General features: G+C 43.4%; 1 protein-coding gene across 2 annotated transcripts in view; it reads right to left on the bottom strand.

The window, feature by feature from the left end:
* LOC142585002 (glutamate receptor ionotropic, kainate 2-like) overlaps window positions 1-27,025 on the bottom strand; it is a 78,589-nt gene that overhangs the window by 11,855 nt on the left and 39,709 nt on the right. For both annotated transcript variants that reach the window (XM_075695422.1, XM_075695423.1), the window contains 7 exons: window positions 23,568-23,741; window positions 22,906-23,061; window positions 18,401-18,505; window positions 15,146-15,262; window positions 11,571-11,774; window positions 3,599-3,960; window positions 2,167-2,365 (listed from right to left, as the gene is read on the bottom strand). In XM_075695422.1, the coding sequence (XP_075551537.1) occupies window positions 2,167-2,365; window positions 3,599-3,960; window positions 11,571-11,774; window positions 15,146-15,262; window positions 18,401-18,505; window positions 22,906-23,061; window positions 23,568-23,741 (1,317 nt within the window). The remainder of the gene's footprint in view (window positions 1-2,166; window positions 2,366-3,598; window positions 3,961-11,570; window positions 11,775-15,145; window positions 15,263-18,400; window positions 18,506-22,905; window positions 23,062-23,567; window positions 23,742-27,025) is intronic.

The raw sequence follows: 27,025 nt of genomic DNA, 5'->3' as shown, positions 1-27,025 counted from the left end.
GTGTTTATATTATAAGAGGGCGATCATATTTAAGTTTTATGGAATTTTTAAAGGTTGCCTGTTGTAGATAGCATACTTCTTGTCATTGAGCTGGATAACTCAAAAAGCTGGACAATACCAGCACGAGAAATCGAAGCACCTATTCAACTAATTAACAAAAGTTCACTAATGAGCTTGACTACTGACTTTATACAGATATTACGATTTACGAATTGTAGCGGGTAAGCTTGCATGATGTATCAACTTGAAATAATTTTCCAGGATGACACCAATTTTTAGATATTATTGATATTATAAGTTGTGGGACGAGGTACATGGCGTTGCATTTACTTTTGTGCTTCAATGCATAAAAGAGCGTTTTGCTAAAAAAGTAAGCTGAACCACAGTCTATTTTTATGGCGAGTGTGATGGCGCATATCTCCAATTTGGCGTCAATCTGGAAATTTATTACAAGTGGATATACCTTGCAAGCTCACCACCTACAATTCGTAAATTACAATAAATGCCGTAAAGTAATAAATTCAGAAGATAATTAGTAAGTTGCTGTTAATTCGTTGAATTTGTTTTTCAATTTCTCCTGCTAGTAATGTCCGCCTCTCTGAATAATCCAACTCAAGGATTAGAATTATGTTGTCTGCAACAGGCTATTTTTAAACACTTTGTAAAGCTTGAAAATGATCGTCCTTTTTAAAGGGATATATACTCCAAACTACGCGAACGTACCGGGCTCATAAATAAACCGACTGACGGTGTCTGAAGTAAGTATATAGAAAACTCATGCGCGAATGGCTTAAATATCTGCATTGAACCTCAACCAAGATGGGAGCAAGGTGAGACGATAGAAAAAAAAATATGCGAGTATTCATCCCATCAAAATTTTTATCTTATGCACATGCTTTTTTCACTCGGCCGTTTTTTTTTTTTTACAATACCCAATTCTGACGCGGCATGCAAAGTGCTTATGCCATGACTCTCCCTTGTTTACTTTATGCAAGTTTATTGCGGAATTGTGAGCCAGATTGATGAATCTTCCGCTTACGAAAACTTTGACATTGTAAAGAAGGCGGGTTTCATCAAACTCAGATTGACGTACAATGAGAACACAACCATGCGTGTTAGTCCTTCCGTTTCTTTCTAATAAATTTGTATTTTTCTTTGAGCTGTCATCTTTCGCTAGAAGAAATGAGCTGCGCTATCAAGAAGCATTGGTATAGCATGCTCGACGTTCGCTAGCTGCTTTTTGCAACAGGTTGTTCACTTTAAATGTTGGCTGGCGGCCGTTCCTTCAAGGATTTGCATTCCGAAATCGGGCCTTGCTTAGTGAACAGATGACCAAGATATCAGAATCCCGCAATTTGTAGTTTTTGGCTAGTTTTCCTTTTATTTTTCTAGTTATAGCAACTGACGGCCTTTAGTTCGCGTAGCTTTCGAGAAAGTACCTCTTTATCAGTACACGCAACTATGATGGCAACATGCCCACAAAGAAAAAAAGAAAGAAAGGAAGCAGGGCGAAAAAGAAAAACGTACGCGCCATTGTAGGCCACAGACCATGGCAGTCTGCTGCATAGCACTAGGTTACTGAATTGATTGCTGTCCCGAGCGACCGCTTCGAGATTGGGTAGAAACGCAAAGTACTCGTTTAAAAATATAGGAGCCCGTTTAACAACTGTATTGAGAAGGCAATTGCTGAAGTTGTCATGTTTCCTCAGTAACTGGAGGATTACGGTTTATTTCATAGCGCAGTGTCTCTTTGAAACGTTGAAATTCAATGCATTAATTATTACTGAAAACAGGTGCCAAGTATGATGAAGAAATTAATAAAATCTGGACGTTTCAGCAACCTCACGGGAGCGTCGCTCAACACTTTATTATGGGTTGGCCGTACGCCTTGCGAAGGTACCACAAGTTTAAGCTTTAAATTTTAACATCTTTCATTATTTAAAAACGTTAAGATGGTAATAGTTTCTTAATATTGGTCGGCTTCTGTTCTGTTTTCTTCACGATCCATCCCTACGAGACGCGATTTTGTCGGACTGTCGACTTTGTTACGCTTGAGCAACTCGTTAGAGCAGTGCAGGACAATCGTTATAGCTAGTGCGAAGTCGGAGAAGGTAGTCGGCCAATTAAACAGAAACGCAACCTCATTCGGACACCGTATACACTCGCCTCGAAGAAGCGATATGTCGATCCACCGTCGAGGCATCCGTAAGAGATCTTCGTCTGCTTGGCGAGGTCGTTGGCGTTTTCAATTGGAGCTGTCATGCGCTGCGCGGTCAAGAAGGCAGCCAAGTTGGCCGTGTACGACGAGATCATGATGAGCGAGAAGAACCACCACATGCTCGAGGCAATGCGAGTTGACGTGGCGCTGCGAAAAGACGAGCGAATTGAGAACGATAACTACAGGTCTTATTAATAACAAAATATTTGGTGATCATGTGCGTACCAAACTAAAGCCATCGGAGGGCCTTGGTGGAGACACTTGTGAAATGAAATCTTTTCAAGGGGCGTTACTAAATAGCTGCACATCAAAGCAGCTCACAGAGCAAAAACATGTATCGAGGTCTCATTGGGTCGTGGTCTAGGTACTCGCTTTAAATATACGAGTCAAAATGAAGCAAATATTTTTGCTACACTATTTCCTAGCATATTACCGTCAAGATCACGGCAAAAGATGCCGATGCGGCGGCTCTGGTATCTCATCCCTGGCTCTTCGCAGACCGGTTCCACGGTTCGTGTATGCGTACCCCGTGAAGGCAGCCTATCGAAGGGCGTAACGAGCAAAATGTTTTTTTTTTTTATTGCGCTCCCTCGTCAGCCTCTTATCTATCCCTTGTTCACAGCGATGGCAGCATGGTATACCGGTACCGGTTTGACAAGCCGACGGCTTGTGGAAGTTCATAAAAGTAAGGCCATTAAAGTGACGCTAGTTTTTAAAAGTGTGGGCTAGGGTTTCCCATGCAAAGCATGCTGTAGAAAGATAGGCGCATCTCTCGTTGAAATAGGTGGGCCGTGGATCCACACGCGCGACTTGGCGGCTATAAGGCATGATCATTCTAAGGCGCTTATACATAAATGCGAGCAATGACGTGTCGCACCACGTATCTAGCGCATCACGTTCATGTAAACGGCAGTAATGACTAATGAGCTAGGAATTCTATTCGTATTGATGCGACGAGAGAGGTTAGTCCGAGACGGGGTAAGTAGACCCACGCATTGTATGGAAACGCTGACGAATTTGTTTAGGAAGAGCGCCGGCAGCCACAGTGTTGTCCTCTGCCCCACACATCGGCTCAACGCAAATTGCTGGGAAAAGCTTCCAACTAGTTTCGAACGAAGAGGTATTCACGAGCTGCAAACGCTATCGCGTAGCGTAATTAGCGCTATGCACAAAAAAGTTCAACGCGCTACTGCCACATTAGTGTAAGCGTAGTTATAGGCAGCTCTGCCTCTCCAAAATCTCACTGCAAGCTTTGTCGACTTCAGAGCCGCTGTCTGCAATGTTTCCGTTACTCGTACTTCACTGCGCTAGCCCTCCTTTATAATAAACGCGGCTGTGCTCGAAGTCGGCGATCATTCCATTTTGCTTGGTTGCACTTACATGGGCGTGATCTCCGATCCCTGCTGCATGATGGCTCCAGTCGTGAACCAGAAGCTGTTTGGCAGGTTGAACTGGTTCTGCAGGTCGCCTTCCTCGGGCACGCATGGGTGGGGTGACACCCACTCATAGGGCGTGAAGCGGCCCATGATGAATATCAGTAGCGATACGCCCAGGTAGGCGGTCAGCATGTACAGCCACACGTCGATGGAGAACGGGTGCAGGAAGGAGAACAGCGATGGCTCGCTCTTCTCCGCCTTCCTGAAGAGGATGCTGATGCCCGTGCTCATGAAGGGGATGGTGAAGTCGACCACGGACTCGCGCTCGTACGTAATGGTCAGGTCCACGATGGCCGCGTCCGCTTTCTGCGCATGGCGCGTTAAACAATGTCACTGTAAACGTGAACCACAGAGGCGAGCACTAATTACAAAATGAACCCTACTTCGTGAAGTCCTGTTAAGAAATGAAAACACTGCCTCCATACGGAGCAGTTGCACAAATAGGTATACTCTGCAGACTCCGAAATTGACACAGAAGTTCCTCTTTTTGAACTAATGACAGCGCACATCCTCACTCTGTGAAAAACCACAAACTATACCTGCATACTTCGATAACCCGCCTAGAGAATGAAACCGAAAGAAGACATTTTTCCAAAACGTTTTATTGACCCCTAATATCCCTGTATCTAGCCATTTTAATCTCAGGTGGACCCTAAAAATGCTAGGAACTATCTTTAGGTATCAATATCTAAAATGTATCTTACAGAAGCTCGGGCATACGCAAATGCCAATAAACCTGTTTGTGGTGCCTTAGAGTTTGCTCCGCTGTATCCCTTCACCATAAAACATCTAAATTTACTTACCATCAACTACGTTTTATTCAGCGAAAACAGAACAGTTGTATAAAAAGGCAATCGAACTTTATTAACAAAACGTCGTTTTATGCATTCCAGCACAAAATTCACTGGAACGCCAATGCATTTCTCCACAAAGTTCGAGAATTATATCTAGAAATTGATTTCATCCTGAGAATTCGTTTCAAACTGATCTGCATTGCACACACCACGGCTAAAATTTGGAAATCGCCATATGAGCCAGAAGGTTTTTAGTTCGAACTTAATGCGTATATTTTTGTTAATTCGTCGATTATGCATTTCAATTTTTGTACACGTAATGTCCGCCTTTCGAGTAGACCAGCTCACGAAGTAGAATGATGCTATCTGCCACGGGAAACCATTAGAAATGTTTGAAAGTGTTCGCTGAAACACCGTTTATATGTCAATTACACCTGGTATTTTGTTAGTGAATGCTGCTGTAGTCTCTCGCGAAGCAGTATTTGGCACATACATACATACATACATACATACATACATACATACATACATACATACATACATACATACATACATACATACATACATACATACATACATACATACATACATACATACATACATACATACATACATACATACATACATACATACATACACGCACACATTTTATACCACCCAATGCAATATAGTATTCGTGCCCGCGGAAGGCGGCCATGAATACTTGTAAGCTTGTTGGCACGGCATAGCAGTCGCTGCAGTGGTTTTCCGGCATATAGAAGTTAAAAGCGAGAAAAAAAGGTACAAAAATAAATGAACACAAAAATGATAAGTGAACACTCTAAGAACAGTTTACACCCTTTGGCTTGCCCCTTCTGCCACGCAAGAATAATCGTCATCTGCCTTGATGCGTTTCCTTTCTTTATCGCTGCAAGCCCGGAACTTTCCAATGACGAACGGTGCGCGCGTTATCAAAAGGGGCACTCCAAAGGGTGTAAACTGTTCTATGCTGATAACGCGCGTGCCATGCGTTACTGGAAAGTTCTGGGCTCGCAGCGATAAAGAAAGGAAACGCATCAAGGCAGATGACGATTATTTTTGTGTGGCAGGAGGGGCAAGCCAAAGGGTGTAAACTGTTCTTAGAGTGCAGTATTAATACCTGCGCATACCTGACTCAACTAAAACATGGATGATTATAATACATTGTTAAAATCAAAATATTATAAATAAAATGTAAAAAATCAAAACAAACACACAATCAGTAACATTCATAAAGCGTTGTTACAGAACCGAGTAGTAGTAGAGCTCAAGTATTATACACTAATAGGTAACCAACCTTTCCGAGTGGATTTCAATTGTTTTATAGACTCAAAACACATTTCCGCGGCAACTGATTAAAATACAAGGGGTCATAAATACCCCGGCATCTCTTTCCATAATGAGCATATATTTTAGGAAGTTAGTAATGGTTCACACTCCTTAAAGTTCCCGGTTTGCTTTTTAAATGGTTCAATTTAAAGAAAAAATTCTTATAACCGCTGCTAATATAAAAAGACAATATAAGGAATTAACGTCTACCGCCATCATTTTTGAAATGGTGTGTAATCCATCACGCTTTATACCATACGTTATGTTAACCAACAGCCTATGTAAAGCTTTAGCAATTTGCTGAGCTCATGACTGAGAGAAAGAACCACACAAAATAGTAACGTACGAGAATATAGATTTACCCATGGCTTTGAATGCAGTTTAGTGCAGCTGAACAAAACTGTTGTGCTTGACTACATATGATTGGGCAGAAAGGAGTCGAAGATACTTAGCTACGTGTCCTACGTTATCATACAAAGACATTTGCGCATCGAAGTACTATCCCAAATATCTAAAGGTGGGATAGAGCTGTATCGGTGAGCATTGACAAGCTGTACATGAGCTGCAAGGAAGTACAACGGATTCTCTGAACTGATCTCTCTCGTGGGGATTTCTAAAACATACTAGCCTGTTTTTTGCTTTAGTTACAGGTATTTTTTTATCGGATCGCAAGTCAAAAAGTGCCTCGACGTCAGCCTGTCATAACGTCATAGCCTGAGTGTGCTACTCATGAGATATATGTAACGCTGTATCATCGATGTACTAAAAAAGCCTGCATTGAACTTCAGTTCGACCAAGTAGTTCAGGTAGATATTGAACAACAATCGGCCCAATAGGGGACCTTGCGGAACACTATACGTAATGCGCTTGAAGCCACTGAAGTGGTCTTTTATCTTCCCAATTTGGAGGTGACCAGTAAAATAAGAAAAAAGAACTGCTGATACCATCACCTAAACCGAAAACTTTGTCATCTTTGTAGCATAATAGCACGGTTAACAATATTAAAAGCTTCTTTCGCATCTGTGAATAGGCCAAGTACTACCTGATTTTTATCTATATACTTATAGATCAGGCCACAGCAATGCTCTGGGAGGTCAACCGTTTGAAGATACCACCGGAAGCCATACCGACTATCATATACAGTTGAGAATATCTCACAAAGGAACATAATGTCTTTCTGTACGATCTCCTCCATTATATTACTGAGAGATGGTGCTATTGATATGGGATGATAGTCCTTTATATACGATTCCTACCCATACTTATAAATTATCCTAATTTTAGTTACCTTTAACCCCTGGGGTAAGTTATGTTTCTAAGCAGCCTTTGAAAATCTACAAAAATAGTTTTTTTAGTTTAGAATAATTCTTTTTCAAGCGCTCTTCATGATACGTTACCGGACCAACACCAGAAAGCTGTTTTATATCCGAATAATGAAACAAAATCATGTTAAATGAATTCCCTGGAGGCAAGGAACTTTCACTTGCAAATGGCGATAATATCTGATCATCTAGATTACTTCTCTTGGGGCTTGCCATTAGTTCGCTCAAGTTTCTCATATTGCCATACACACGTTAAACTCGGCAGAAAAAAATATTATTTTTTCATCAGTCGTAATATTGCCATAATCTTGTTACTTGTTAGACGGCAATGTTCCTTCAGAGAAAGGTTGGAAAGATAAGATTTACAGAGATTCAGTAGCTTATCTTTTTCATAAGACAGTTGCGAAATATCTATAATGACACACTTTGTATTCGTATTTCTAAGCTTTATCTTTCTCCGTGGTCGTCACGTAGACACAAAATAATTATCCGCAACATTTTGCGGATCACCGATGCTGCTGATTTAAATGCTCAGCACCTGATAACTGTATGGTCAACGCATGACTTTGAGATCCTAGTACCAGGTACGAGTAAAATTCACGGAAAAAAACAGTATTACACGTTCGATACCATTTGCAGCAAGTAAGTCGAGGTAATCCGCAACTCCTGTTTTTCGCATTTCGGAAATATGGAAATAGAAATCACCAGCGAAAATTACATTGCTGTTGTAAAATTCATTTATTAACTTTAACAGTTCCAACAAGAATGTTTGCGAAACGGAGTGAGGGTTCTGTTCTGTAATGGCTATAACTAAAGGTTTTTTTATTTCATACGCAAAGGGCAACCACCTATGTGGCTGTAAAAACGCAAGATATCTGCTCAGTAAACCTGTGTCCCTTTACAAATGCGAAAAATGCCATCATGCTTACTTAAGTTGCGACAATACGAAAAGGAATGAACACCTGGTAGTTTTAGCACACTTTGCTCGTTTGCATTGTTATTTGTTTGCCTAATATTTGTTTGTTTAATATTTAATGCTTCCTAAGCCTTCTAAAATTCACATGCACAAGTTCAGGTACAGATATAGCATGAGAATTCAGCTATTCCTGCGACTGTTCGACTCAGTAGATTAAAGAAGCCCTTCGTTCACGCTACAGAAGTCTTTCAATGTCATCTTTCTAAAAAATTCGCATAGCAGCGAAGCCTTGCTGCTTTCCTGCAAAACCACTCCGTTTATAACCCAGACGAACTTGCAGTTCTTGTCCATTGCCTGCTCTTTGGTTCTCCATACCAACTCATACCCTCTTCAACCCTTTTCAAGAACAAAATACGGCGATCAAATGGTCGCAAATACTTGGCCATGGCTACTACATTCTTATCTAGAAGCCGGCATTGACATCCATGCCTTGACACCATCGGAGCTCATCTGTCTGGCGAAAACTATCATTTAAATCACCATGGTTCTGTAAAACCACATGTATTCAAAGTGAAAGAAATGTAATGCGACAATTGATGTAACCCACTGTTCTTTATTTTTTCATTTCTGAAAGTGTTCTTTGCCACCGGTTTGCCAATATGTAAAGGGGGCCAGGCGCCACTCAAGCTGCCAATAAGCAGCTTTTACCTTGGCCCCCTCCATTAGCTTGTAAATGGGCCCAAATAAAAATGAAATCAAATGAACTTTCTTGGTCTGGGGCGTCAGATTCTCGTTTACGTATATTTTTTGCTGCCTCATTGTGTAGCGCTTCTGAAACCATTTACCTCTGTCTAGTCATGACTTAAATCAGGAATAATAACTGGAATGTTTCCTTCTCAAGTTGGAAGCCTATGTAGTGCTCGTACTGTGTATAATGTCTCTTGCAGGAAGTCGATCTTACTTGTGAGAGATTTCATTGTGGGCCGTAAGATTCTCGTTTTGGGGTTGCTTAAGACCATGAATTACAATGTTATTTCTGCGCCATGGAGGCTAAAGGTTATTCAACGCTAAGCTCGGCTCCCTTTTTGTCATTCACGGCTACGCAACCGCCCAGTTTATCTGAACGCTTCCTTATGCCAGTTACCTCGGTGATGAATGTGTCCAGCGGTGTTTTCATGTCATCATGCTTCAATGAAAGCAATTTTATTGACGCTTCTATGCCCTCAATTACCTTGGATAGTTTTTCAATTTTTTGCAGTATGGAGCTGTTCTTTGCAGATTGTGTCTGAATGGCTTTTTCAAGGTTGTCCTCACGTGAACTAATCTGACTCGCGTTGTGATCATGTGCGCCGATGACCTTGATTATGTTTAGTATTGTTGGTTGCCTTGTGTCACCGTCACTATCGCATTCAGGTTCACAGACATGCTTCCACCTAAAATTCGTACATTATCTAGCGTCTTCAAGGCCTGCTTTGAAGGACAAGAGCATTTTACGATATGCAAAAAGGAATTACATAAAGCCAAATTCAAGCTGTCGCTGTCTTTCTTCACGGGCTTTAAACATATCGGACAACTGTCATCCACAGATGTAGATGAAATGGTAACGGAATGAAAGCAATGCACGAATGTGCACAATAAAAAGCACACAAGAAAAGGTTCTAGGCCGATGAAATATAAAGGGAGAATAGCATCAAATAACAAGATAACACCTGTGCGAGGTCGCTTACCTAGAAGGTGGAACATGCGCTAGCGAGGGAGCACACATATGGCCGGAATGCGACGCCTCAATCACCGCTGGCTGCTTATGTAGTCATCGGTTGGCATTGCGCTTAAGATAAGGGGCAGACCAAGTGTCCTTCCAGAGAATGTCGTCCAAGCCGACACTTGCGCAGCCAGCTATCAAACAGACATTCCGTAACCCGGCAGACCGCAGCCAGAAACTGATTACTCCAGAAGACGAACAGGCGAGTACAAGAGGGAGAACATACATTAAATTATGGGGTTTTACGTGATAAAACCACTTTATGATCATGAGGCACGCCCTAGTAGAGGACTCCAGAAATTTCGACCACCTGGGGTTTTTTAACGTGCGGGAGAACATGCATTAGTGCTTGAGACCACACTACGTCGGACTGCGATGAAGGCCGCTGGTTTGTTATGTAGTCATAGGGTGGCGTCGCGCCCTTGATAAGGTGCAGATCACGTGTCCTTCCAGAGAATATCGTGCTAGCTGACGTTTGCGCAGCGTGCTTAGAAAACTTAAATTATGGGGTTTTACGTGCCAAAACCACTTTTTGATTATGAGGCACGCCGTAGTGGAGGACTCCGGAAATTATGACCACCTCGGGTTCTTTAACGTGAACCTAAATGTAGGTACACGGGTGTTTTCGTCTCCATCCACATACGGCCGCCGCCGGGATTCGATCCCGCGACCTCGTGCTCAGTAGCCCAACACCATAGCCACTGAGCAACCACGGCGGGTTTGCGCTGCGTGCTGTCAGAGAGACTTGCCGTATGCCAGCAGCAGGCACCCAGAAACACAGGCGAGCCCAGAAGGTAGAACATGCATTAGTGCGTGAATACACACTTCGTCGGACTGCCACTCCCATCACCCAAGCTTACCGGTCTGTATATGTATACGTCGCAGCTATGTTATAGCTGAACTTTGCTGGCACCAAGACTGAATGTTGCTATCGATGCAGTTGAGCGGCAGTAAGCGTAGTGACAGTTCGCAAATGACATGGTCTGCGCATGAGTCTTAGCCACTTAAATGGCACACTGTTGTTGGCCGCTATGATGCTAGAACCTCGGCCACAGACCTCTAGTGTGTGCAAGGCCACCATGGTGCTAACGTGCTTTTTGAACACGACCGGGCTAGAGAAGTGTGGGTAAGTCAACATTAAACGTGGGTGAACATGTACGTGAGGGAATAATTATCCGTGAGTGCTCTCACAATGACTCTTTTCTTCAGTTTCTTTCCTCCTTCCCTTCGAGACAGGGTACCCAACCGTGCGATACCTTGGGTTATCCTTCCTGCATTTTTTTTTCTCTCTCTCTCTCTCTCGCAGGAGCGTGCCATTTACGGAGTAGCGAATGACCACCTTTATGCTTTTGCTCCTCATTGTAAACAGATGCCGGGGTCCAAAGATGAACAGTGTATTAAGATTGTGAAGTTATAGTACAATGATGGCACAATACATAAAGACGCCGCCTTGTTACCTTGTGGCCAAGTTGTGATTTTATCGGCCCGACTGCAGTCGGTGGATCAGTGGAAAATAGTGTAAGCTAGCAAGACAAACAAGTAGAAAACAATTAGCTGTGAACGCGTGCGATAACTGCCGTCAAACATTCCGACACGAAATATTTTATTGCGGACTCCAAGCGACGGCTAGCTCACGTAAAAAGTGGCATTCTCATGCGGCTCTGAAGCGCCTTCCCTCTCCCGTTACGGATGATCTCAACGTCAAGCTAAGTTGACTGTTAGATTATGGCATTGGATTTTATATGGTCTTTCGCTCCGTGCTAAAAATGGCATACCCTGTCTAGTAGTTCCCTGATCATTCCGTTCCACTCATTGTTGGCCTGGGGCTTTCCATAGGCGCCATCCGCCGTGAGGTAGAACTCGTACTTGAATCCTATCTCCCTTGCTAGCATCTTGATCAGGTCGATGCAGTAGCCGTAGAAGCGGTCGTTCCCCGTCATATTGCTTCCTTCAGGGTGCAGCATTGTGTACGGCCGGCTCTGTGGAGACCAAAAAAAAAAACAATACACTCGCGTCAAACTCGCTCCCAGTGGACCCTGGCCCCGACCTAATCGCGCACGTGTCTACAACGATCCCGCAATGCGCAAAAAGATTTCCTGCAGCACCCAGCATCCCAATTCTTCTTCTAGCACAAAGGAACGTGTTAGCGCTGCTAGGGAGCAGAGACGCACACGACGGCAGCGCTTGGATACGGGCCCGTTCAAGCCTTCTGTATATACGTGTATATACGCTAGCGTGCAGAACTGCATAAGAGAACTTACTACGCAAGGCTATACAGCTTTTTATCCGTGTTCGTGGGAAAAGCGAGGTACGATGGAACGAACGAAAGGGAGCTGTCTTGCGTAATTTCTATGGGCACTGGCGCTCCTGTTGTTCTTGCGCAGCCATTATTCTCCGCAAATCTTTCGCTCTCGTCTGCTATAGGAACGTGTATTTTTCTGAAGCACTGGCAAATCGCGGAGCGTTCATGAAAGTAATTTGCCTTCTCTGGGGAAAATGACACTGACGGCCATCAATTGCCACCTTTTGTGTTCGCTTTGAGGAGCATTGAATCCTTGGAGAAAAAAAAAACTATGGAAGTTTGCGCAACGATCTCCAGTGTGGCGGGGGATAAAAGGAGAATTAAGTGACGACAGACTTGTAGTAAAGAAACTAACGACATCCCTGGGGGCCTTTTGGGAAGCATCCACCTTTGTGTTCCGACTTTCCGACTGAACGAGCACAAATGTACGCTCCCGAACGCGGCAAAGCAGAAACAAAGCTGTTCCGCAGTCGCGCAAAAATCAGTTGAGTGGCGAAGTCTTTCGTTTTCCTGTTTTTGTTTAGGCACTAGAAGGACATTCACAATAGTGCCTTTTGCAACTTCTTGAGACACAATGCTTAACATTGTATATCAAGAAGTCAATATGTCTTCGTCCTGAAAAAGATGTGCTTATTCCACGCACTGTGGGAATTGATGTAAGCGAAGCTTTCCATACTGTTTGCTTTGACGATAATTAGCGGTGATGTTGACGGCGAATGTTTAATTTCTTCAGCGGTTAGTCTAGCACAAGAGCGGTGAGTACATGTTAAACATTATCTTGCGTGGACCACTGTTGTTTGTCCGCATAGCACACAGAATACAAAGGCGGGGGTGTTTGATTGAGGCGTTGTAGCGAGCCATACTTCGTGATCTCTGAGAGGGTTGAGCATATCATTTGCCTCACATAGTATATCGCATCGTGGCAGAAGCACTAAACTTTAATTGAATGACGGGGCTGTAGGTAATCGGATTATCAGGCAAGCCGTCGTGACGGACTTCGGATAATTTTTGACACCATGGTGTTTTTAGCGTGTTCCTAAATCAAAGTGCACGAGCGTTTTTTTTATTTCGCCCCCGTCGACTTGCGGCTGCCGCGGTCAGGATCAAACCCGTGATCTCGAGCAATACCATAGGCACAAAACTACCGCGGCAGGCAAAGAAGTGTTGATTTGATGTGCGATCGTTTCCGTAGTGTCAGCAAGACCTCACAGTGTGCTTTAATGCGGCTCTGCTACTGCACACCCTGCGTAAGTTCTCCGGTTGACAAATATGCATAGTTTTTTTTTTTGGAAATAGCAGAAACGTACTGTATCTTGACTTAAAAATGGTAAGAGCGCAAACACATGCATCCACAAGGTAACAAGGACGAGACACAAGCGCTAACTGTCAACTAAATTTTATTGATGGAAGACGGATACCTTATATAAGGGGAAAGGCAGAAATGAAGGGGGAAGGGAGTGATACAACCGGGAAAACATGACATTGCGCATCGATGAACGAACGTGCCTGCAGTCAACGCTTTTGTGGATGCATGTGTTTTCGCTGTTACAATATTTAAGTCAAGTATGCACCAACCCACCCAGAAAGAAGTTTTAATGAAGTGCAGTATCGTGCCTTGAATTTAAATTTATCCCATCTGCCCGCAGCCGCTCGCTTTCTTACCTATATAAGTAGCTTTACCTTACCTTCTCACCTCAGCTTTTCCCTATGCAACCCCTCCCCCCATTTTTATGGGAACTGCGAGCAAACAGTGGCAGGGCTGTTCTTCACTGGTTTAGCGACTGCGTCGGATCTATCCACTTTCTGCCTCCCCCCCCCTCTTCTCTACCATTCCATCTAGCAGCCGTCTGGACTTGCACGATAGTAGAAAGGTAAGCGCTGCAATTTCTGCAGCTCTATTGCAGGTGCTCACGGATAATTACAGCCGTCAAGAGGAAATTGTTGCGATGGTCAGGGAGCTCCACAGAGCATTGTGCACATTCGATGTGGTGCAAAGGCCTCTGCCAGACATCAGCAGCAGCAAGCAGCAAGCAGCAAGCAGCAAGAAGCAAGCTGCAAGCAAGCAGCAAGCAAGCAAGAAGCAAGCAGCAAGCAAGTAGCAAACAAGAAAGCAGAAAGCAGCAGCAGCAAGCAGCAAGCAAGCAGCAAGCAAGAAAGCAGAAAGCAGCAGCAAGCAAGCAGCAAGCAAGCAGCAAGCACGCAGCAAGCAGCAAGCAAGCAGCAGCGGCAGCAAGCAAGCAACAAACAAGCAGCAGCAAACAAGCAAAAAGCAAGCGGCGAGCAAGCAACAAGCAAGCGGCAACCACGCAACAATCAAGCAACAAGCAAGGAGCAGCAAGCAGCAAGCAAGCACCAGCAAGCAGCTGCAGAAAGCAGCAGCAAGCAGCAGCAAGCAAGCCGCAACCAGCAGCAAGCAGCAGCAAGCAAGCAACAAGCAAGCGGCAAGCAAGCAGCAGCAAGCAACAGGCAAGCAGCAAGCAAGCAACAAGCAAGCAGCAAGCAAGCAGCAAGCAGCAGCAGCAAGCAACAGCAAGCAGCAGCGAGCAAGCAGCAAACAAGCGGAAAGCAAGCAGAAGCAAGCAGCAGCAGCAATGCGAAAGTCGAAGGAAGGGGCAATGAAGGCTTCGATTTAAAAAAGTACTATTATTACAGTTACTAACCACCCATTAGAAACGAAATACAGCTACTACCATTAATTACCGCTATTGCAGGTTAAATAGCAGGCGGTAGACAGCAGGAACACGCAAGGTGAAGGCAACCTATCTCCACTACAAATGTTGATGCATTGCATAAGTATAAGAATTAAAAGTCGACCTGGATCTTTTCTTCATGCACTCACATATTCAAGACCAGAGGCGCGGCCGATAACTCTATGTGAATTCGTATATTGACAAAGACCACCTGCGTGTTGTAGAGTGCTAGCTACAAGTAGTCTGCGGATATCTTGTGCAAAACAATCACTACCTCTTGTTGTGGCGGCCATGTCTGAGAAACCGTTAGCTTATGGTAGCTTGCAATAGCATAAGTCTTAAAACTTTTCGGGCTTACCTCAACCGTGGTGACTCGCAGGGTCAAGCCTTCGAGCTTGTCCGTGAACTCTTTTTCGGCCAGTAGCGTGTAATTGCCGAAGTATGCAAGACCTTTCGCAGGATGCCATGTGGCCACCTTGAAATGAAAGATATGCAGTGTAGATTTAATGGTGAATACGAGAGAAATGCAATAACATTACATCACAGTTCTATGCGGTTGTGGCTTGATTATTCAAGCCGCGCTCACCCCATCCAAAACGGGTTGTTCGGAAGCTCACTCGACCCACTTCCTGTCTCGTCAAAGCGAAGTGAGTGCACCTTACGACGGACTGCGCCGACATATATATATATATATATATATATATATATATATATATATATATATATATATATATATATATATATATATATATATATATATATATATATATATAATTCAGCATGCAGAACCCGACGTAACATACGCAGGTAAGAGACGACGAAATTTTAGGAAGACATTTACTGGACGTTTTCGGCTGGTCCACCAGCCTAAACCGTTCAGTCCATGATTCTTCCGAAACGTTCGTCGTCGCTTTCCTGCACACACACCACATATATATATATATATATATATATATATATATATATATATATATATATATATATATATATATGTATATATATATATATGTGATTCTTTCTTTTAAGAATATTCACTTATGGCGCACTGTATTTTCATTGTTTTATGTCAAACATGATTTCCTAATTTCATCACTGAATAAGTTATTCCAGCCGTGGTCCAAAGGGCAATGGTACGACATGTTAAAGAGACACTGAAGAGAAACGGTAGATCAGTATACAATATACAAGCACACTTTCAAAGTTCTGGTTTCGTTTCTTTTTTTCTCTCAAAAGGTGCGTCATCAGCCGAGACATTGATGTCCAAACTTGTATTTTCGACTTGCGCTCCCGAGCTGTGGCAACTTCACGCCATTGTGACGTCATAGATCTGACGGTATTTTCGCTCGTTTGCGCAATTTCTGCGCAAGGTAAGTTTCCAAAACTTTAATTGTTTAGTTCTGGGTACCTCTAGAAGGCCATGTAAACGTCGTTTAGCGATAAATATTTGTTCAGCTCCCAGTGAACGCTGTAAAATTCATTACACCATAGAGTGCCCCTATGGTACCTCCTTTATTTTGTCGTTTCGTGAAAGTATGACGGACCAGTAAAAGTTAACTGCTTTTTTCTGTGTAGGGTATCTTTAATAGCGTGAAAATTCGTAGTGAAGAAGAAAGACTGAGCTAAGCCCCATAAAGTCTCACAAGAGAAGAATATCGATGAGGCGAATTCGGCCTATTGAAGTTATCGGATATGACGAACACAACGTGAGCGCTAAGTTGATTTTTGATAGACACAGTGTGAATGAAAACCTCGAACCGGTGCATCGATTAAGACACTGTTTCGGGCCAGCACCCTTAAGAACCAGCGGTCTCCTCGCATGATGCAGATCATAACGCCCCAAATCCTTTTCCAATTTTTTACTTTCAATGACATGATGCTGCTGGAAAGTTCGTAGCTCGCTAGTTGCAATCTTACCTTTCATGATGGCACGCAGCTTCGCAGAACATTGACGAGAAACTATTACTGATAGGCTTAGGCGTACGCAAATAAGTGGTTTGCACAATGCACATCAATAGATGCCTCTACTTTACATCTGCCTTTTCGTTTTGATGATGTTCCATTTGTAGTTTTGTGCCGTAAGATTTTTCGAAGCATCTGGAATAATAAACTTCGAGATTTTTAAATTACTTATGTTAAGATGAATTAATAATAAGAAGAATGATTTTTTCCGGTTCGTTCAAGATCCTCTTAACGGGAGTCTACTGCATGCACTAAACTTCAGAATGAGAGATGCAGCTACAGCAGAATGCTATTCATTTTTGCGCTGGCAACATCGAGTGCGCCATGCTTGGCTGGCTTGCTTTAGGGGCAGCGTAAGCACAATATCACGATGGAAGCTTTCTAAGAATTTTGTTGTATTACTGTTCTACTCTTGAGCGGCGCTTACAATGGGCGATGGTGACACGGAAATATGTTGCCCTTTATTGTAGCAAATGGATCTAACTACAAATGAATGCAAAACAAAGTTGCTATGTTTAGAGAAGATCACAAGGTTTGTAATCTGGATACGACGACCCAAGAGATTCTTGTGATAAAATAGCACACAAAAGAAATAAGTAGTAAAGCCGTCTGTGGGCTTTGTGCACCCATCCTTAAATAATTACCTGAGAGGACCTATACTATTATAAAGGCACGTACAGTAGGTGCACGATAAAGAACTCCAGGTGGTCAGAATCAATCCGCGGTCCGTTACTACGGTGTGCCTCGTAACCAGGTATTGGTTTTAGCACATGATGCCACATAATTTTCTCAACTATTGAGGAATTCCGTGCTTTTCCGGTGTAATCTGTGTCTTAAAGCAAGGTAGTTCGCCTCACCAGCGTCGCTGAGTGGCAATGGCGTTGTGCTGATGAGCGTGGTGATGGCAGTTTGATCTGCTACGATAGCGCAGGGCTTATGGAGCGCCGCATGCAGGAGCTCGAGGTGATGGGTTTGAAATCAGCCGCGGCTGCCGCATGCGCGATGATGGCGAAAAAATCGCTCGTGTCCTCACATTTAGGTGTACATTAAGGAACTACAGCTGGTGAACATTTATCCGAAGACCCCCTCTCCCTCCCTCCCCTCCCCCAACTACGGCCTGCTTCTTAATCAGACGGTTGTTTTGGCTCTTACAAGCGTAAAATTTTGTTTATTGCTGTCTTAGATCCCGGCCACTGGCGGCCTCATTCAAATATCGGTGCAATGCAACAACTTTATGCTGTCGAGTTTTTTTTTTTTTTACGTGAGCACTGACGTGGTCAAAATTATTACGCAGCATTCCGCTGCCGGTTCCGCCATTTCTGTAGTTGACTGTCGGCAAAAAATGAACCAGCTACGCTATCAAGCTCTGGAATGCACACTCAAACAATACCGTCGCCTTCTTTATTTAAGTTTAGTTTCATCCTCTGAAAAGTAAGCCACGAAAAGATGCGCAGTATTTCTTTAACTTGATGGAACTTGTCATTATAACGACTTCAAAAAATAAACTGAATCTGTGCTGTTCAGTAGAAATGATCAATGTACATCAATCAATTTTGTAGACGTCGAAGTGAAAGAGATAAGGTAATGTAATGCTCTTGAACGAGTAATGCTCTGTCCTTGAGTGCATTAATTCTACGTCAAAAACACTGCTCACCTTTATCATCCCTTTTGACTTCAGCTCAATCACGTCCATGTAGAAGTCTTCACGTATTCCTCGCGGTTCTATTCGCACGTCGCCTGTCAATCCCTTTATCGTGGTCTGCAATAAAAAAAAATAACGGAAGAGGGAGTCAACGCCTTGGGATTATTTGCCAATACAGCTCGCTTTAAATGGGCATGGGCGCCTTACAACTGCGATTATCAGCGAGATTGGCGGATGTAGAGATGTGCGCAAAGCTCTCTCCAGTGCAACCGTCGTCTTCTACGCTCTTTCCTTCAGGACAACGCACGCCCATGCTAAACTGTGCTCGCGCGATATTGTTAAAAATTCTGGAGGGTTCAAAGAAGAGAGGGCTTAAAACTGCTCTGTTTGAATACGGGCTTTAGGGCTACAAACGTTTCAGCGATGATTCTCTAGACGTCTAGGTTCAAAGAAGCTTTCATCCAGGAAAGCAAGAGGTAAATGTGTGTCCATTAAGCCTGGCTTTTAAGTGGAACGCGCTAAGTGAACGCTGTTTCATCCGCTTAATTGTTGTAATAACAAATCAGAAACAAAAACCATTGGAATAGAGGAGGATGGCAGGTGCACTTCCTCGAAGGTTGCTTAGAAATCTACAGTGCTATTTGCTGCGCACCAAACTGCACACGCTGTACAGCCGGCAAACGTCAGAGCAACGGCTTCTAGGACAGCGTTCACTATGGAGGTATGCGCTAAAAGCAGCAAGAGAGCTAGTTCGTTTCCTGCGGTGTAAGGCCCTGCGAGAAAGACTGTGGTAGTAATATATGCCACCATATAATTTGGTGCACTCATTTGAGCTTCGTTTACTAATTTTTCTCCGCTCCTATGCCTTATAAGTTTCTTGTCCCTTTCCCCCGTTTAGGGTAACAAACCGGACTCTACATTAGCTAACCTCCTGGCCTTTCATGGTTTCTCTCTTTTCATATATGTACAGTTCTTTCATAAGGGTACCTCTGTCGCGATTACTTATACAAATATTTCCCATTGCCTCTAAATCACCTCAACTTAGTCTTAGTGAGGTGTCCGCCCTGGGCAGAACTGAAAATGTTGCGCCCAACTGTGGCAGTCCATGGCTTTCTTCGCGGAGCTTGACGGTTGCCACGATAATCTGGACGCGCCTTAAAATTATCACTCGCTGTGGCGGCTCAGTAGCTGTGGCGTTTATACGCTGAGCGCGAGGTCAGGTCGCCGATTACCGGCCACGGTGTCCGCATTATGAGGGGGCTTGCGTCATTAATAATAATAATAATAATAATAATAATAATAATAATAATAATAATAATAATAATAATAATAATAATAATAATAATAATAATAATAATAATAATAATAATAATAATAATAATAAAGGTCGTGCACAACGGCATGTATAAAATTTGCAGAAAACTAGCTGGCCAAAGTTAATTTGGAGCATTCGAACAACGGCGTTTTTCATTACTCGCTTGTGCCAGCTTCACGACGTCAAACCACACAATAGGGAAATATGAAATAAATTGCTCCCAGTTTCAAAAAACAAAAAATGAAAACCATAATGCAGTCGTAAGAAGTCACTGCACGAAGTACACTATAATGAAGGAAAACAAAAACGGGTAGTTGGTAATTAATGCCTTTATTATAAATTAATGGCATTGACTAAATCCGCTATCAACGGCTCTGTGAAATGTACCGTTGGTTTCTTAAATTTCGTCGAATATGTCTCAGAAAATTTTCTGTATTAGACGAAAATACAGACGCAACGGGCTAATAAAACCAGAGAAAGCTTCGTCGTGTTGTTAAGTTTGCGTAAAATCAGTTCTATATTCATCGAATCATCTCCAGAAGAGCATATACAGATAACGACGGGTTATGTTTCAAAAGACTCGAGACTCATAGCAGGAGCATTGTTCTTTAGTGCACATGTATATTATGCGTAGTCTTACCTGCAGTCGGGTCAGGGAACCTAGTCGTTAATCAGAGCTAATGAATTCATGGGGACCTCCTTGAGTTAAATAACCACTAGCTAATTCATGCACTAGCCTCCAAGTACTTATGAGAACAGCGACGTTCACATGCTGCGGTTAATAAAGACGCCGACAGGGTTAACAAATCTGAGCTTCTTTGTTGGCGGTGATGTGATACCAAAATTGCTTCTTCGGTTGAAATTTGAAACTTTCGCCTGAATATTGTGAATGCTTGCAAAATTTTACGTCATGCTGCTTGTCGAGATTGATTGACCGTCCGCTAAAAAGAGCCCACGTTGTTTATTTAACGAATACAGTTGTTTTATACTGAAGACGTAGAATAGTTGCTTATGCGAGAAAAAATGTGCATTTGAGTACTGGCCTAATAGACCCTTAAAGGAAAGTCCATGCTTGCGCTGCCGTTTTGTATTGCCCAGTCTTTCGCGCTCTTAAGGTTATAGCTACATACGCAGTTTTCTCTTCGTAACAGATGCGCAATAACTGTAAATTCAATTCTATTAGTGCATCACGCTAAGCTTTCGTAAAGCTTCCCTTCCCGAGCGCTTTTCTAACGCGTATACTGAAATGGATTCATGCATTCAGTCGTTCATAATTATCAATCGAAGAGCGTATCCAACACCAATAACGCTTCTTCAAAGTGGTCAGTCAGCCGATTTTGTCACCATTGTTTGCGCAAAAAGAAATAAATAAAAAAATACGCACCCACACCGCAATAAGACCAAGCATGGCCATGCTGCACGTTTTGTCATAGGCTATAGAACGCAGCAGCTATCGAAACCAATTAACTACCACTAGGTAGCTACTGCGGATGCTCGTACAGCCCACAGACGGCCACGCAACCTCTTTAGACAAGTGTGATTTGCACTTCACTGCAATAAAAGTAGGAGGTTGTCTATCAAGAAACAGGCCAGGCAAGCAGACACAGTCTCTCTAATGCTGCATGCTTAGAAGAAGTATTCAAACTACTATACTGGGAAGGCTTAGGAGTAAGGGTCAACGGCGAATCTCTCGGCAACCTTGGCTTTCCAGATGACATTGTCTTGTTCAGTAACACTGGGGACGAACAACAACAATTGAACAAGGACTTTAACCGATAAAATGTAAGGGCGGGGTTGAAGAATCATGTTCAGAAGACAAAGATAATGTTCAAGAGGCTGGGAAGGGCACGAGAATCAGGATTTGCAGTCAGCCGCTAAAATGTGTACAGGAGTACGTTTAGCTAGGGGACCCTGATCATGAGAACGCAATTTACAGAAGAATAAAACTGGGTTGGAGTGCATACGGCAGGCATTACCAACTCTTGACTTGGAGCTTACCACTGTCGTTAGAAAGCGCACAATCATTGCATTCTACCGGGGCAGAAACTTTGAGGTTAACAAAGAAGCTAGAGAACAAGTTTGTTAAGGAACCCACAAAGAGTGGCGGAGTGAAAAGCGTTAGGAGTAACGTTACAGTACAGGAACGGTGGTATGGATCACCGAGCAAACGGGGATATTCGATATTCTTCTTGACATTAAGAGAAAAAATATGAAGCTGGGCAGGTAGATAACCGGTGAATAATTATAGTCATGGAATGGGTGCCAAGGGCAGGGAACCGCAGTTGATGATAGCAGAAAGTTATGTCCGAGGGATGAAATTAGGAAATTTGCAGGCACTAGTTGGAAACAACTTGCACAACGCAGGGGTATTTGGAGATAGAAGGGAGAGGCCTTCGTCCAAACATGAGGATGAGGATGATGATCATCACACGTACTCATTTGTAAGTGCGTATTCAGGAGACGAACTACAATGTGTACTAAGTGTCGAGCAGCTGTGTCCATGGTGCGCAGTTGTCTTCTCTTGAGTTGTGTCCTGACATTAAGAACATTAAGCGCAAGATGCTTAGGGAGGCCACACTTAAGTCAAATGCCCCAGATGACTTTATCTGTTGGATAAGGGACAAGATGAATAGAATTTGTTGCTGCAGTACCTGCCTCAAACAGAGTTGCATGCAATTATTTGGCGCCTCTCGCTAATCTTAACATGTGTACGTCTCGCGGCAAATACAGCTAATTAAAGGAACAAAAACCGCATGTGTGAGCATTCCATTAACTTTGGAACAACCCATAGTCACCTTCCTCCATTATGTTTGCAAGAGTTCAGTTCGAAAGTTAGCGTTGCACACTTGTGTTTCTGGGAATAATACGGGTCGCTCGAACGCGGAATTTCTGGGACACTATACGTGTCTTCCTGTGTCCTTGTCCATCATTGGTGAAAGCTATTTAGCAACTCCTTTATTTAGGAACCAGGGGTGCACCGCACCACAGAATAAACTATCATGTGTGTAGTGCATAAAGGCTGCTGTACGTCGATGTGTTAGAGGCTGTATTTCTATAACAGATGCGACATTTCCACATTGCCTAACCACAGGGCTTCAATTTTACTTGCACGCAATTACCGCTTTAAGAGCGAAGCGCTTGTTCTGGGAGTATGCTTTTAATATGTGAGTCTATAGGTATCATCATGTCCGTGCGTATCTACCATTTTCATGGACTCCAGTAAGGACGATCCGTGCTTCCAAGGTTTGGGTTGCTCGCAGTTAAGTGACTGCAGGTCCAGGTTGTGCATGACGCGATCGGCGTTGTGAAGTCCAGTGGCGAGCAGCGTCACGGCGTCGTACATGAGTGCTGTGTCTGTCTGCGAACAAACAATGTAATTTGTGGGTCGCTGGTATTTTGGACAGGGTGGCGTTCTCGAGAAAGCCGCACCTGAGGAAATACTTGGCAAAACTACGCCTTGATAAGTATTTCTGAAAAGTCGAGTTGACGGAGAATTAAGGTGCACTTGGCTGAATTGTACCAAAAAGAGGCTATATAATCTAAATCACTACCCTATACGCACCGATGCCTATAAGCCTGAAGGTTTATATTGTTCCCTTCTAATGCTCAAACCACAGTGTGTACTGTTGTTCAGACATTTTTCTAAGCAAATTCCAGTTTTCTAAAATTTATATTTCTCATGGTAGTCAATTTACAGAAACGAATATAAATCTAAAACACCTCCATGCAGAGTAGCTATAAGGTTTTAGTATCTATTAAAATGCACAGCCTATTCATCAGAATGTTCGTCAGTTTTCAATGGAAGGTAGCAGAATTGAAGGACACAGATTCATTGTATCAAGTACGAATGGTGACTTCCCGTACATCGACAGAAATAATCTCGGAATGGTTACTGGCTCCATATCGCCAAAGTGCCCTGCCGATCTTCAGGTCTCGGATAACGTTCATGACTTCTGGTCGCTGCGGATCGACCAGTCGGAATGCGGTGATGTTGGCTTGAATGCCAGAGAATTCGCTGAGGTCCAGCGTGTGCAGATCCTGCACGAAAAGAACAGCAAAAACAATCAAAGTCAGAACAATCAGCGCTCGAATGTATCTTCAGCGTAGCTGACAGCGCTGTCATGAGGTGTGTGCGGCATGCAGTGCAGCACATCACGCGCACATCAGCGCACTTAGCTATGCAACTTGGGCACGGACATCTCAAAATTACACCCGTTATTCCTTTCTAAGACTCGGTCATATAATATACGGGAAGGATATGCATTTGTAAAGGTTCATATCTGGACGTTTTGATACGGGTGTATGCATTCTTACTGACTGCGCCACAACAGGGGGCGAAACGTAAGAAAGCGGACAGCTGAAGAAAGCTGGAGATGTGTTAACTTCGTTTTAAAAGAGCGCGAGTGATCTGCTTCGGTAACGTCGAGATTACACTTGCCAGCAGAATGTCGACAATGTGGGTGCGAGTCATAATTCGTGAACGCAGTAGTGGTGCCTAGAGAGAGAACATTCATAAGTGCACATATAGAATCATCGAGGCATTCCATATCAGGAGGAACGGGGGGTTGTGTGTCAGCCACCCTTCAATCCTTCCTCCTCCTATAACACAACTATGTCAGCCATGTTTTTTTTACATAAAACTTGTATTCTTGTAGCCGTTGTATTAACATGACACCATTGTGTGCTACTGGACAATCGTTTTCTTTTTATTTTTGTAAACTCAGCTTTAATTCTGCGCTTTCCTGTTTCATTTCTTACTTTGTGTATCGTCTAGTTACGCATGCTTGAACAAATGCATGGGAGAAAGTAAAGTTTTATTTTGTAAACAAATGAGATAAATTGTAGTGCAGGCAAGTAAAAACCAAAATGCCTAGGAAACTGAGTGTGTTACATATCCAATATAGAAGTATATTATTTAATGAAAGTGTCGCCAAATAAGAAAACTACAATAGAATAGATCAGGTTTCAGTTCCGCCTCATAACGCCATTCGCATTAGTTAGGCCATCGAGAGAAAGTCACGTTCACGTATTTCGCCGCTTAGAAAGCAATAAACTCCGCCTGATTATTCTCTGCAGCTGGTTCCCAGGAGGCACTCTTAGGAGAAAATTAGTGGATGTCTAGAAGCGGTCGAAAACGCGAACAAGAGTGTCGTAGGCATCATCAATACAACGACGGTAATAATGTCAGAGCACTAACTTCCAGGTTCCTTCGGTTACTCTTCGCTTCGTATCTAAGGAAGCATCGTAAGATACGCCTGTTTGCCATATGCGATCTAACAATTTTTGATTTGATATGAGCTCGCTAACCTGGCGATGCATTTTCTTATCGCGTCAATGCTTTTTTTTTCTGTGTCCTCGTCTTGGGGCGCTATAACGTAAAACTATTCCAAACTTTTCTATTCCAATTCTGCAATCAGCCTACCGCGATTGGTCAAAAACGTTTTTGGACCACCCCCACTTCACTTGTCTGTCACGCAATGTTACGAAAACCGCAATAGCTCCCCATCTGATATGACGTGCAAACAATGATTATGCATAATTTGACCGAGCAAAACAAAAATAGTTATTTCTGATTCGACGCCTTTTTGCCATAAGCCCTCGGCTATTGGTCAAAAGTTTTCGGGCTGTACCCACTTCACCTGCCTCTTACGTGACGTCACAAAACCGCAAAATCTTACCACGTCAATGTTAAAGATGCATTAATATGCCGAACAAAACTGAATTTTCTTCTGAATAGCCGCAGGCTGCCCCGTTCTGAAAGGAACAAAATATGGCTGCCGCCGATCGCTCCGGCACTGGCTACTCGCTCCTGCCGGAGAGCATGGGTGTATTTGCGTGTAATAAATCTTTTTGCGTGGCCGTGTAACGTTTTCAAGAAATTTCTGCACGTTTACGACCTCGCTCTGCCAACTCTTATTTGCTGAGGATCCGTTTGAGCGTCATACTTAAGCTTCCGTTGCATGCCGCCGCGGTAGTCGACGAGCCACCGCAAGCTAAGTAAGAGAAAGCGGACCAATCGCAGGTGCCAGCACCACCCTCTTCATCTGATTATCGATATTCAGTGCAGTGGCTCGGCCCCATCGAATCCCTCTCCACTTGAGCATGCTCCTCGCCTCTTGTGAGCCAGTTAGATAAGACAAGCCGCTCACTGCAGGCAATGTTATTCGTTTTTCAAGCAAACAAAAGTGAACTCCTATGAACAAGGGGAGCATTTGATTGGTCTGTTCAGACAACCCAGCGGGTGACCGCCCGATGCTTGCGTCGGCGGTTACGCAAATTTGACGTCAGGAGATTGGAATAAAAACATATTGGAATAGTTTTACGTTATACGGCCCTTAGTTGCCCACCGGAGACAAACCAGGCAACTCAATAGTGGCAGCACGATGGCTATTGTAACAGACGCCAAAGTTAAATTCTACACGTCACTGCGCGAACGAAAGCCACATTTCTCGCGCTTTTTTTATGAACCTTCCACGGCATCAGCGGCAGTTGTCGTCATGCCGCCGTGCTTATGGGCGCCCTTGGAAAGCCAGTCGCAAAGTAATGTAGGACGATACCGAAGTCTGCCGCATATAGCTGAAAGAACGGAAGTCTAAGAATGACCACAACTGATGTTAAATAAATGTGACCTCTGAAATACGGTGTGCCCATACAATGCTCCATCGCTAATTGCATTGCCATCGACGGCCATATTAAGATGAGTTCTGCATGAGTACGTTATTTAGTCTACCAAGCTAGTGGATAACTTGGGCTGGATGAATCGATCTAAATTCAAATCCAAATGGATGGATGAATCCGAGAAACGCGATGGCACTTTCCAGTCATTCCTCTTCCTAACAAGCTAGATAGTAAGCAGGCAGTTAGGCAAGCTCAAAACGGTTGAAGTAGACAAAGAATGATAATCGCCTCAATGCAAAACGAAGTGGTCACTCAAACATGGTGAGAGCGTTACAGGAGGTTGTTTCAATTGATGACGTGAACGGGATCAATCGAACGTCTTCAAACAATGACGAAGTGGCCGGTACACACCGTGGTATCGCCAGCTTGATGTTTTAGATGATCGCCACGTGTGGATTATTTTTAAAATTTTGGCGCTGTAGTGGGTACCCGCCACGGGTTTTTGGTCGAGAAGTGTTCGTTACATTTAAATATACAAGAATTTAAGGAACACAAACCAATGTCGATTGGTTCCATAGCGTAGCACAGGTTCACGAGAGAACGTGAGCACGTCAGTTTCCTTTACGCGAAAGACACATAAAGGAAACGGGCAAATTTATAAAATTTCGTTAATCAGTTCGCAAAGCTTCGCTTCACATAGATTC

The sequence above is a fragment of the Dermacentor variabilis genome, chromosome 6, assembly GCF_050947875.1.
Source record: "Dermacentor variabilis isolate Ectoservices chromosome 6, ASM5094787v1, whole genome shotgun sequence".
Lineage (NCBI taxonomy): Eukaryota > Metazoa > Arthropoda > Arachnida > Ixodida > Ixodidae > Dermacentor > Dermacentor variabilis.
The sequence above is the reverse complement of the archived record's forward strand: the minus strand, read 5'-3'. Positions and strand labels throughout refer to the sequence as shown.